General features: G+C 33.4%; 1 protein-coding gene across 2 annotated transcripts in view; it reads right to left on the bottom strand.

The window, feature by feature from the left end:
* Positions 1–13,549, bottom strand: part of CLINT1 (clathrin interactor 1) — a 69,937-nt gene that overhangs the window by 31,335 nt on the left and 25,053 nt on the right. For both annotated transcript variants that reach the window (XM_003934766.3, XM_003934765.4), the window contains exons 2-3: positions 1,410–1,514; positions 759–855 (exon numbers count right to left, since the gene is read on the bottom strand). In XM_003934766.3, the coding sequence (XP_003934815.1) occupies positions 759–855; positions 1,410–1,514 (202 nt within the window). The remainder of the gene's footprint in view (positions 1–758; positions 856–1,409; positions 1,515–13,549) is intronic.

Raw genomic sequence — 13,549 nt, 5'->3', positions numbered from 1 at the left:
CAAAACAAAACAAAACAAAAAAACTAAAAGCAAATTCAATTTACAGAAATTTCAATTATTTCATCACACCTACCATACAACCTGAGGGAATGACACTGAATGTTTTCAGAAAGGAGAAACATAAAAAACATCAAACTAACACATAGATTTTCAATTCTGAAAGCCAAATTATATCATTTTTGGATAGCACAGAAAAACATTCTGAAGAAGCAAGAAAATATGGTAAGTGTAGAAGCATAACTATATTGTTATAGGATTCTACTTTATATGAGATCAGAACTAAACAAAAGGAATCTGATAGAGTTCGTATTCACAAATTCAAAATTAAAATTACATTTTGAACTGCATTTTTGATATAGAATACTATGAGAATACTATCATAAATTAGGTAAATTTCTATGTAGAGATGACAAACCATATTAGATTGTGGTATTCATCTTAACTGCTCATACACTAAACATGCATATTACTATAGATCCAATTGTTTTTGACATGCACAAACATTTTAGTAGGAAAAATTTTAAGAAGTAATCAACATTTAGAAGTATTATTAATATTAATTTTAAACATTTTCCATTCACGGTTGTTCATGATGACTAGAAAACAGAACACAAATAATCAATCTACTTCTTTCATGTGTTTTCGATTATTCTATTTTAAGATTTAACATACTTCAAAATCACCTACATATATATACCTGAAATTTCAAGCATTTGTTTTCAACATGGCAAGTAATTAAAATAGACTTGTGTCCATACCTTATAAACTCTTCTCCAATTCTTCTTATTGTCTTTTAACATTCGTGACCAAAGCATGTTCATAAGTTCTGGAAATTGTTCATACATAAATGTAGCCCTGAAAAAAGAATCCTTTCCTTTAAAAGTCTGCAATATATTAATTTTGACAGTAGATGGCAGACTTGTCCTAATTTACTGTGTTTCCCCAAAGAGTTTTTAAACATTAATAAGCTTAATTCAAAAAATTTAGAAGATTTGTACTTCCTAGAAAATGTTTTCCCTATATTTTATACACTACCTGGCACATATGTAAGTCCCACTAATTAAGATACTTTACAAGTTCTTCATTCACTGGTACAGTGGCCCAGATGTTCATAGAAACAAATTTTTGTAACTTACATTTCCAAGTTATTTTACATGCATTTGTCGAAATTTTACATAGTGAGCTATAGCATGTCTCAAAACTTCATTGAAAAAAAATTGTGGGTTTCTTTTTTGAGCCAAATTTTTAAGGGGAATGGACTGAGTAAAACTTTCTACATTACTATCTGAATGATTATGCAAAATTTATATTTTGGCACCCGAATTGTTTAAATATGAAAGCAAATTTCACATTTCTGTGTCAAGATACTTTGATTTTTTTCTGCACTGCTGAGTCAAATTATCACTTACTTGGCAATCTCTCCCATGAGTTGCCCAGAAGGTCCCCAAGGATCATCGTTTGTTGCCTCTCGAACCTTAGACTCAATCTCTGAATAATTCATAACCACATTGGTGCTGCAGAGGAAAAAAATGCACGCACATAGGCACAAAGATTAGCATCAAAACTGAGAAACACATGAAAACTTAATAATGACACTACTGGGAGTCCTAATGAGCTACCTCCACAGGGTGGGAAAGAAAACATCTTTTGTGCACAAGCTACCCTACGGACACTATGTAACACACTTAAGTTATCTTTAAGCAGATTTTACTATTCCATTAGCCTTCAAGAATACAGATGAGAGATTACATCAGAGCTGGCATAAGTCCAGTAAAAAAAATGGCTGAGGGTCAAAAATTTTTTTAAAAAATTGAACATGCTAGAGTCTATTATAAAACTAAGTTGTCAGTTTCTTGACCAGATCTGGGTTTACATGCAATTTAGGCTTATGTTTCCTGTTTACAGAAATTCTATAAATTAGGCAATATTATGTAACAGCTAGATAGTATCTATATCACATTTTTTAAAAATAATAAATCAAAGATATCTACAGATGTTTAGAACCACTATGAATGTTGAACTGTAATCCCTTAGTCTTTTTTCATTTATTCTATCATATGTACTTCTATGTCATTATATATTCGCTGTAACCCTTACTTTTACTGCCTGCATAATATTCCATCAGAAGATTGTATGATGCACACTTAACTTTCCCTTATGACTTCAGCAATGATTAAGAACATGGGTCTCAGGAGTCAAAAAGATCTGATTCCAATCACTTACTATGTGATCATTGGCAAAATTATTTTAATTATTTTAATCTCAGTTTCCACAATCATAAAATGGAAATAAATAAGAATATCACCTCAAAGGCTAGCACAGCAAATGGTGTTTATTTAGTACAGTGTCTGACATATAGGAAGTACTTAATAAATGTTACCTATATTAGTATTTAATATAATAACCAACACCAGCTTGGGCCACATAATGTGAGAGCTGGTGTCTAAAAAAATTTTTTTTAATTAGCCAGATGTGTTGGCATGCACCTATAGTCCCAGATACTAGGGAGGCTGAGGTGGGAAGACTACTTGATTCCAGGAGGTCAAGGGGAACCATGACCGCACGACTATACTCCAGCCTTGGGCAACAGAGCAAGACTCTGTCTCAAAAAAAAAAAAAAATAAAGAAATATATATAAAATAACCATCTATTAGAAGACTTTCAAAACATTAAATAATATTTTTATCAGAAAGAATTCACTTTGGAAAAAAGATTAAGACATGAGATGGCAAAAGTTATTAAAATGGAATTTGTCATGCTTGTATGAATTTAAGAATTCAAAGACATTTTGAGAAAAAACACTGCATAAATGTGACATACTATAGTAATATTCATTTGACACCAAAAACTCCAATTCTTACCAAACAATTGTTATAACAGGTATCTGTGAATATGGTAATTCAATTCTTCTACCTAGAATTCAGTCTTAGAAACAGTGAAAAACCAGAATTTGGTAACTATTACATACAAATAACCTACTCTTGCCATACGGTTTTTTAGTCATCAAAAAGTTCTATTTTTAAAATAAGGAAGGTTTGGTTGAAACTGGTAATCAAATCTCTTAAATTTCAAATTTAAAAAAAAAAAGAAAGAAAGAAACAAAAAAAAAAGAAAAAAAATTTCAAATTTATTGCAAACACTTTAATTTCTTTAAAGAAGGGACCAACAAACAAGTTTCGGTCAAATTTTAAAGGAACCATTATGCATATAAATGTGACTTGCCAAAAAGCTAAATCAATCTGGCTTTCAGATTTAAATTCAGAACACTGTTCTACTCTGGAAGAAATGCAAAATCCTATTATTTTCTTTCAAATCTTGGAGAAAGCTGCCTCCTAAGATATCAATTAATGCGATAAAATAAATACGAATTCCTTCCCCAGGACTAAAATAAATCCATAATCTCCACTGCCCACCTCCTTTAAAAATGTTAAGGCCACTAAAGAATATATGTTCGTTAAAATCCAGTAATGGTTCTATTACAATACTTTTATGTATGAATGTAGAAGAGTAATTTTCCTACTAATTTTATCAACCATGGAACCAAAATAAAACTAAGGCAGCCAATAACAGATTCACAATTTAAGATGCCACAAAATGATAAATTTCAGGATGCTTTTGTTTATCCTGGTGGCTGAAGAATGTGGGGCTTAGGCAGTTAAAAGTGTCAAAATGCAGCTGTGAAAATGAACAATAGCAATTAGGATTATAATTCACCCAAGCATTTCATTACCAAGAATGCACTTGAAATCTCTTTGCATTGTTTAATTTGTTGGAGAACAAGATGAAAGAAGTTAATCTCCAGTCCACGTACATGAAATATTTTTACCAGAGCCTTCGTAAATGCTATAGCTTTCAGAACACTACTTTCCTTGTTCAAGTGACAAAGGCCCATGGGTCAAATAAGAAAGGTTCTGTTTCCGTAACCCTTTACAAGATTCTTAGCTGAAGGCCTGTGTGAGTGCTATGTTTAGAGGGAGAGGTGGCAGAGAGCCAATAATGTAAGAATCTCATTTCTTTGGTTGAAAAACAATGAGAGTCATCAGAATATACTCACAATATAATTACAACATACATCCACAGAAGGATATGAAACTATAAAACAAAAAAATAACAGAGTGCTTCCACAAAGAATCCAGATCTATTTTAAAGATATTTTCCAGGCCAGGTGCAGTAGCTCCTACCTGTAATCCCCAGTACTTTGGGAGGACAAGGCAGGTGGATCACTTGAGCCCAGAAGTTCGATACCAGCCTGGTCAACATGGCAAAACCCCGTCACCACAAAAAAATCCAAAAATTTGCTGGGCATGGTAGCACATATCTGTGGTCCTAGCTACTCAGGACGACTGTAGGAGCTCGGGAAGTTGAGGCTACAGAGAACAAGACCCTGTTTCCCCTCCCTTTCCCTCCCCACAAAAAATCTATTTTCCAATGAAGCTGTTGCTGGAAAACTGGAAAGAACTCTCTCAAGATGAAATCTGATAGCATAAAGAATTCCAAAACAAAGTATTTTAAGATTTGCTTATTTCAGAAACAAATGTAAACTAAAACAAGACTGTATGGTTTGGCCTAATTCCAGGTCATTTAAAAATAACTATTTCTAAAAAGGTGGACATGGTATTTTGATCCTTCCTTTCTCATGTTTTCTACTGCCCTCAATCTATGCCCTACCCATAATTCCAGTGACCTGTTTAAAAAAGAAAAACAATCCCTCCCCGCCAAAAATAAAAATAAAAATTTATGTTCAGATTTGAAAGGAAAATGGCTAGGTTAATTCTGAAATCTTCTGACTGACGCAAATGTTTTAAGAATATATCTCAGACGCTAGAGGGAGCACTCTCAACTGTTTCTTAAACACACACGACCCAGACAAAGGTCGAACTTGATCTGCAAACGAAATTACAGAAAGAGACACTTCTCCTCCCCAGTAAATTTCATACCATTTAAACTAACACTACAGTCAAACAAGTGACTTGTGGACTTTCACCAATCTTAAATTGAGATTCCTAACTTGAAATTTTTAAAAATTATCTCTTTACATTCACTTGTTTTTTTAAGGTACAGGCAAACCATTATTGTAACTTTTTATTGAAGGCTAAAAGTCTTTGGATATAGGCTTTTCTAACATTTCCTTTCATGTAATTATCATAACACTTAAGAAAGTAATGAAGAATACTTTGATAACACCAAAAAATTTTTCTGTATATTATTTTAAACCAGTTTGACAGTGATATCAAAAGAGAACTTGATCCACAAAATATCTAATGATTTTTAACATTTCTGCTGTCATCAGCAATAACTACCTTTTATCTTCAGATTTTTATCTGTATTTAATTTCTAAAAGCATAAACAGATATGATAATGTAATAATGGAGGGAAAGTAAAAGAAAAAAACTTTAAGAAATGAGGCTATTTCATGAGAACATAAATCAGGAAAAAAAAATGTTGCTGTAATTTTTACATTTCCTCACTAGCATTAAAAAGTGTCTGTAATTTTGAGAACAATCTAATAGTCACCAGAAAGTACAAAATGAACCCTTTTAACATGCATTTTTTTTTTTTGACAGATCTTACGCTTTGCTACACATGTGTTCTATCTAGGTTTACTCAATATATTAACTTTCTCTTTAAGACAAAACAAGAGTCTTGAAATGAGTGACCTGAACAGTAGGTTTCTCTGTCCTGATAAAGACTGGTAATTATTCATTGGTTTAAATTTAACAGTTACAACTACTAGGTAGTTTAGCAGTATAACTGGTTAACAATCACAAATCTTAAGGGACTCTAATATTAGGCCAAAACGAAAGGTAAGAGAGGGAATGAAAGCCGGAAGAAATCACCAAAGAATGACGAATACAAGAATAAAATCCATAAACACAATCATTACTATCTATAAAACTGTTCATTGTTTCCACGGTGCTTTTACCCATTTTCACATTTGCTTCTCAGATCACCAGCAACTTAACTCTGCACAACTCAGCACCGCTGACTCAAAAAATCTTTAGTGCCAACTGTGAGAAGTTACCATCCTCAAGTTTCGAACACACGCTTTGATATGGTTTGGCTCTGTGGCCCCACCCAAATCTCATCTTCAATTGTACTTCCATAATTTCCACATGTTGTGGGAGGGACCTACTGGGAGATAATCTGAATCATGGGGTGGTTTCCCCCATACTGTTCTCGTGGTAGTGAAGAAGTCTCGCGAGATCTGATGGTCTTATCAGGGGTTTCTGTTTTGCCTCTTCTCATTTTCTCTTGCCACTGCCATATAAGACATGCCTTTCACCTCCCGCCATGATTCTGACGCCTCCCCAGCCATGTGGAACTGTAAGTCCAATTAAACCTCTTTTTCTTCCCACTCTTGGGTATGACTTTCTCAGCAGCATGAAAATGAACTAATAAATGCTTCTATAGCTATGTAAACACAGCTAATATTCAGTTAGTCAAGGGTCAATTATTTAGTTTGTAAATTATTAGTGTTCATTGTAGCCCTCCTCTTTATTCCCCATTTTCTGCTTATTTGACCACTTGATACTCATATAATACCAAATCATTTTACTTGGTAAGTTTTGGTACAGTTTTTAGAGGTAAAATTGGTTAAAAGCTAAAACAAGGCTTCTACTTACAGATAGTCAATACTTCTTACCTAACATTAAGAATCATCAGTAAAATAATTAACAAGAAAAAACTAGAGCAGTCCTTATTACTGATATTTTTCCTCTTAAAAGTTCAAGAATATGCTTTGCTAAAACAAAACTATACAGGAAGAGAAAAGGCAAAGTACAGGTATAATGTGGTAGTAACTGCTAACAAAGGAATAAGGAGGAAACTGAAACAGATTGAGAAGTATTTTTCCCAGACTGCCTTTTAAATTTTATTCCTTTTTAAAAAACTGAAGTCAAAAGAATCTGTAATTTTTGTATGGTTTCTTCTTTAAAGGTTGTCAAGATTTCACTCACCCTGAGATCAGGAAATCTTTTCTTTGAGACCTCTAAATGTGTTTTGACATATGCATGCATACAGACACCCACACTAAGAGATAAACAAACAGCTAGACACAGAAATAAACATAACTTAGTTCCAAGCAACTGTTTCAAATAATGGTATTTTTTTCTTTATATTAACACTGTCCTGTATTTTCCAAAGTTTTTCCCAAGTATTATATTGTAACCAAGGGAAAATTACTAAAGGCCATTAAAAATACAAGGCAAGGACTATATCATGATTAGCTACATTTTCACTATTTATAGGCAAGTAACATCATGGTAGACCACATGAATATTATTTGTACTTCCAACATCTTGTTTTATGAGGATAATAAGTACAGCAAACTAGTAACTAAAATATATGTATATAGACTAAAATATGTACACCAAAAAAATGCTAAATCACAACAATTTAAGTTCCCAATTTTGGAATTAATATGATTATTTTAAAAAAAGCTGTACTGGGGATGAATAATTCTTGACATCAAAATCTATACTTACAAGTCACCTTTTAACTTCAATGCCACAAAGGTTTCAGAAAAGATATTTTTATAAATTAAGTGTTGTAGAACAGTTATGCCATATTATGGCAAAAGTATGTGCTATACCATTAGTATCAATCTTGTTAATTTTTTTTTTAACCATAAAACACCCATAAAATGAACACTGTAGAATACGGGCCCCATGCCTGGGGCTGGGGACTGGCCTGTTGGGAATGGGGCCACACAGCAGGAGGTGAGCGAGCATTATCGCCTGAGCTCTGCCTCCTGTCACATCAGTAGTGGCATTAGATTGTCACAGAAGTGCAAACCCTAATTGTGAACTGGGCATGCGAGGGACCTAGGTTGTGTGTTCCTTATAAGAATCTGATGCCTGATGATCTGAGATGGAACAGTTTCATCCCCAAACCATCCTCCCCAAACCCCATTCTGTGGAAAAAGTATCCTCTACAAAATCTGCCGCTAGTGCCAAAAAGGTTAGAGACCACTGCTGTAGTAGACAGTTTCCTTGGTTAACAAGTTCACTTAAGCCAGAAACCTTTGCTCTTTTTTTTAATGTTTCCATCTATAACATTAGAGAAATAGTTTAAAGAATAAAAGTTAGACAATTAACCTTGTGATATTCATTTTTTAATCAGGGGATAGTCTCCACCACATTACCTTTATTTGAAAGTTGAACATTTTATAGGTTCAATACTCATATTTTAATACCAAGTTACATCTCATTTCAGTCCTGTGAACAGTATCAAATGTACTGACAACAGCCAAGAAGTCTACTATTCCTAAATTCAACAGATTACTTTCATTGTTAACAGAATATCTGGGGCTCTACAGAAATGACATGGGGAGGTGGAAAAGCTGATTAGTCCATATGGTTGGATATTCACCACTCACCAAAAAAAGTCTCTTACTGATCTGAAAATGAAAATGAAATACAATGCAATGAAAAAGTCTCAACACAAGTGACAACATGGTCAGACAGAAGAGATAATTTTGCTATAGTAAGTTATGTTATAAAATAGCCATACTACTAAAGTAATAAGAAACCATAGCACTCCCTCCATGAGAAGAAATCCAGTAAAATAAATTTTGGAAAAGTACAGAAGAAACAAATACGACAACCCTGGATGTTTCCTCTAAATAAACTCACTCCAAATCTCACAACTAGTAAATGACAGATTTTAAAACTTTATTAGGTCTTTTAATTCCAAAGCACATTTTCTATTATGTCACACTGTCCTAAAATCATAGAATATAATCTGATCTAAATGAAAAGGCCTATCAATGTCTAAGGTGACATCAAATGCAAAATCACAAATTATGCTACAAAAGAGCTAAATGCTGAATTAATATTAAAAAAGATATACTCTCTAGAAAGAAGAGGAAAAAAAGAAAATAATAATAAAAAAATTTAAAAAGATATACTCTCAGTCATGGAAATTACATTTTCTTTGGTTTTAGTAAATATTAAATATAAACCATCTAATTTTGAAAGGGAGAAAACCAATGTCTCTCCTCTTATACATGTACTCTTAAAATTAAAGAAAATACCAGTTTGATTAGGGAAAAACTGAAATCAGAGACGTTGAAACTCTGAAGCTCTCTTACCCATTCTGCAATAACAAGATTTCAGCAGAGAGTAACCTAGTTATTAATACTTAAAACATATAACCTATTCAATCCAATGATATCATATATATATGGGATGCATATTATTTATAGCTTCAACTACGTACACAAAAGACTATGTTGGATTATGCATCTTCTTTTTTCCTCTTTACTTTTCAAGAGGGAACATTAAATTCCTAAATACTGAAATACAAAACTCTCTCCTTTTAAAAATAACCATCAGGAATTTGCACAAAAATATTATAACCCATCTTTTAGCTATCTCAGTAATAATAATAATAAAAAAGGATCAAATAAGTAAAATAACAGCTAACTACCAGGCTTTGAAGGAGGAGGGGAACCCCATAATACTTTTTAAACTATTTAAAATAATTCTGGATACTCAAATACCAAATTAGTTACTATAACTGAGTACCTAAAAAATCTTTAAAACATGGCAAACTGCCTAAGTCCAAACTCCAGCTGCCTGTCCGCATGAGATTAAAACTACAGAAAATGCTGTCTTAATGTTCAAAAACACTAGTTCCAATTGTTTCCTCCCGACATGATGTAAAACCATAGAAACTTGTGTAACTATTTAAAAAATTATAATTAAGTTTTCAGAAAATTAAGGACTGTATTCTTTTTTAAACCAAGTCCCATTCTCAGATCAGTTGTACCACCAAAATCTTTGTTTCATTCTGACTAACACTGGCCTTCAGTTTCAGTAATCCTTGAGTCCAGTATTCTCATGAAGGCAGAGAAATGAACCACAGAATTTTAATCCCTCTTAGTGTTTTCCTACTGCTGATTGATATGGCTCAATATTCTTGTAACCTTAAATTTTTAGACTGTATTTGTACTACTTACAGAAAAAAATAAATATTAAAGAACTGTTTTATATATAAGTGTTTTTCAGTTTGAGGAAGAAGGGAAAGGAGGAAGGGGGAGCAAGTGAAACACCAAACAATACTCTGCAAATTGGAAAATTTGAAAAGCTTTAAGAACTCCCTAACGTTCTTGGAAGATTAATCACCTTGCGTATATCTTCAAAATTATGAAAATGGAAATGTCTGTACAGACTGTTGACAATCTCCCAAGTTCGTCCATAAGTTAAAGATCCTGTGCTTATCCTCACTACTGGATAATGAATACATATCATCCCCGAAGTCTTATTTCTCAGGTAAGAAACTTTTGCACAAGCACAACACTTTTCGTAAATTTACTCATTCCACATAGATTTGACTGTGTCATCAATCCAAGCTATTGTCACACTTGATGTATTCCTTTTCTAAATATGTGTATTTATTTTTTGTCAATAAATTATCACTTTCTTAGACCTTATCACATTCACTGCCAGCACAAGAGGCTGGCTTTCATTGAGTTTTTTTTTTTTTTTTTTTTAAATACAGAAATCAGTTGTTACCACAGCCTCAAAGCTGGAGAACAAAGCTGAGTAATGAGGTGGATGTCAGGGGCTGGTTTAGCTAAGTGACATACTTCCATACATGCATATCAGATCGTAACAAAATTACAAATTTCCTGTGACAAACCTTCCAGATGTTTTAAAAAGTCAAAATGTTGTACATAAAAATCTATCAAGAACTTATTGCATTTTACAAAGAATGGTTTCACAGCAGGAAATGTAACAAGAAATTTAATCTGAGCAAGCTGATGAGTAGCTGACATTAACCTATTTATACCACACTTTCTTTTCTAATCTCTAAAAATACCCAGTATAAATTATCAATATTACAATCTTTATCTAAAAATTTCAAGTTTCTAAATCCTTACGACTCCAAACTGTACATTTAAGAAATACATGGTACCTTGCTAACAGAAGAGTTTACCTAACATTCCAGGAAAATTTCCAGTATTGATTCAATTATCAGTTTGTATGGGGCAAAATTAACCAGAGTCACATATAAAGTTTCTGAGATTTCTAACAACCAATATGTTTGTCATAAGTATAACCATCCTAAAATATAAATAGCAGAATAAATCTTAAATTTTTTTTTCCAAAAGCAAGCCATAGAAAATAATTATCTTATGAAAAATTCAAGGTCAGAAAAGATTACCTAATATGAATAATCACTGAAGAAGTCAACACTCCAAGTTTAGTTTCAAATGACAATTTGTCAGACTAAAATGTATGTGTAAGTGCATAACTGAAAAGATAGGAACTTACAGAAACAAGGACTAAAATAATTCATTTTATATAAAAGGTCATTAAATGTTTATACTCCAACATAAAAAAAAGTCTTATGCAAAATACCCCAAACCACATAATAATTATTTTAATGCCTCAAAAGATATAGGGATTGATCCAAAACAAATATTTAAACCAGGATAGTGGTGGGATTTCTGCCTCTTAAGGTCTGTCATTTAATTCTTCTTCCCCAAAAGTACCAACTCTTGATTGCTATTAAACATGAATTAAACTGGCAACTTTTCAAGGAAATCGTTTCATAATTTATGTAACAGATGTGCAAAGAAAACTACATGAATGAAATAAGCCAAGAAAAACATCCTGATGTCCACAACTAAATTATGACCTGTGGGAGGAAGAAACTATAAAACTATTTCCCCTTCCTTATAACTTCAATGGTTAGCAATACCAAATTTTTAGATTTTGTCCATTTTCAGATATGACCTAGACCTCAGGAACTGTTCCAAAAGACAAGGCCATAAAGGAAAATAGTCCACATTTATGTATTTCATAAATTACTTCATCTTTTATGGCTATTTTGTGGTAAATGCAAAGTAATATTATATATTAGTTGATCGGTAAATTTTTAGAGATTATTGTCTCTGGCATATACTACCTGATCCCTGGACACATCAACCACTGTGTGCCTCAGCTTCATGATCTGAAAAATCCCTGTGAAATATTATTATTATGGAAATTAAATGAAATCACATTTGTAAAGCATTGAGTTTTCTGTTATTATTTATTACTTTGTATATGGAAGCCCTTCTACTCCCTCTCTAGCACAGGTGCTGCCACTATTATGACCTGGGCAGCAGATGACAGGCTTACAGAAGTTTTCTCAACGCAGGCTAGTTCCACGATGCTAAGGCGTTTTTATTTTCCAGAGAGGCACTCTGGCAGCAGTTAAGACTGCAGGGGAGCGGGTGGGGCTCTGTTTTGTGGCCAGCAAAAGTGAAGAACAAACTGTGACTTTAAGGCAAGAAGGATGAAAAACAACTTCCAAAATATGGCAGCAATGGTACTTGAAACAATGTAAGCAACAGAGCAGGCAGAGGCAGTCACCACTAGAAAATTCCTTTCCTTCCATGGCCATAGAAAGAGGCCTCATAGCACAGAAGTATATGAACACCAACAACTATATAAAAACACATGTACATGTGAGCAAAGCCTGTAAGAACCAAAAAAGCACATGAAAACAGCTGTGTTAAAGTGATAATACTAGAGTGCGGTGAAAGGGGTATCTGCTTAAAAATTTAAAAATATTTTTTATTTATATAATTTTGAAAACTGACTTTTTAAAAGAAGATTAAAGCAGTACTTGTAGTAAACTTCTCTCAAATTGCTAAGGAAGTATCGCATGGCTGGGCTGATTTAATTTTGCTGGGGATCACCCCTAACTTCCCTGGCTCAGCAGTCTGTATTCCACCATAAAAACTAAAAAGAGCCAGCCTGGGTGACAGAGCAAGACCCTATCTGTAAAGAAAGAAGAAAAGAGCGAATTTTTAGAATAGCGTATACCAAAACGAGTTTCTTGGGATACTTACAAGATGTTCCAGGAAAAAGATAAGTTGTCACACAAGTTTTAGAAATCTTTAATATTGGCGGAGCACAGTGGCTCATGCCTGTAATTCCAGCACTTTGGAAGGCTGAGGCAGGCAGATCGCTTGAGTCCAGAAGTTTGAGACCAGCCTAGGCAACATGACAAAATCCTATCTCTTCTAAAAATACAAAAAAATTAGCTGAGTGTGGTGGTGCGCACGGATAGTCCCAGCTACTTGGGAGGCTGAAGTGGCAGAATCTCTTGAGACCAAGGAGGTTGAGGCTGCAGTGAGCTGAAAACTGCACCACTGCACTTTAACCTGGGTAATCGGAATGAGACTTGTCTCATTAAAAAAAAAAAAAAAAAAAAAAAAAAAGTGTAATCTCTTTCAGGCAAAGTATTTTTCACAAAACACCATTTAGACTACTGTTTAAAAAAAAATAAAAAATGAAAATCTTGGAAGTTTTAAAGAAACATGATAAAAGAGAAATCAGCTGGAAATAGAAATAATTTCGAGTTGGGGCTGTCATTCCCAGTCTTGCTTGCTTTCAACGTCATCTGCTTTATTCTTTTCATAAGAGTAAATGCTTTACATTGCTTTTTAAAACTACTGCACCTCAAAAACACGGGTTTTTGTCAGGTTTAAACAAATACCTAAGAGCTGGCAAGATGGTTCACAGCCGTAATCCCAGCACTTTGGGAGGCC

Source organism: Saimiri boliviensis, chromosome 20 (assembly GCF_048565385.1).
Source record: "Saimiri boliviensis isolate mSaiBol1 chromosome 20, mSaiBol1.pri, whole genome shotgun sequence".
Taxonomy (NCBI): Eukaryota; Metazoa; Chordata; class Mammalia; order Primates; family Cebidae; genus Saimiri; species Saimiri boliviensis.
The sequence above is the reverse complement of the archived record's forward strand: the minus strand, read 5'-3'. Positions and strand labels throughout refer to the sequence as shown.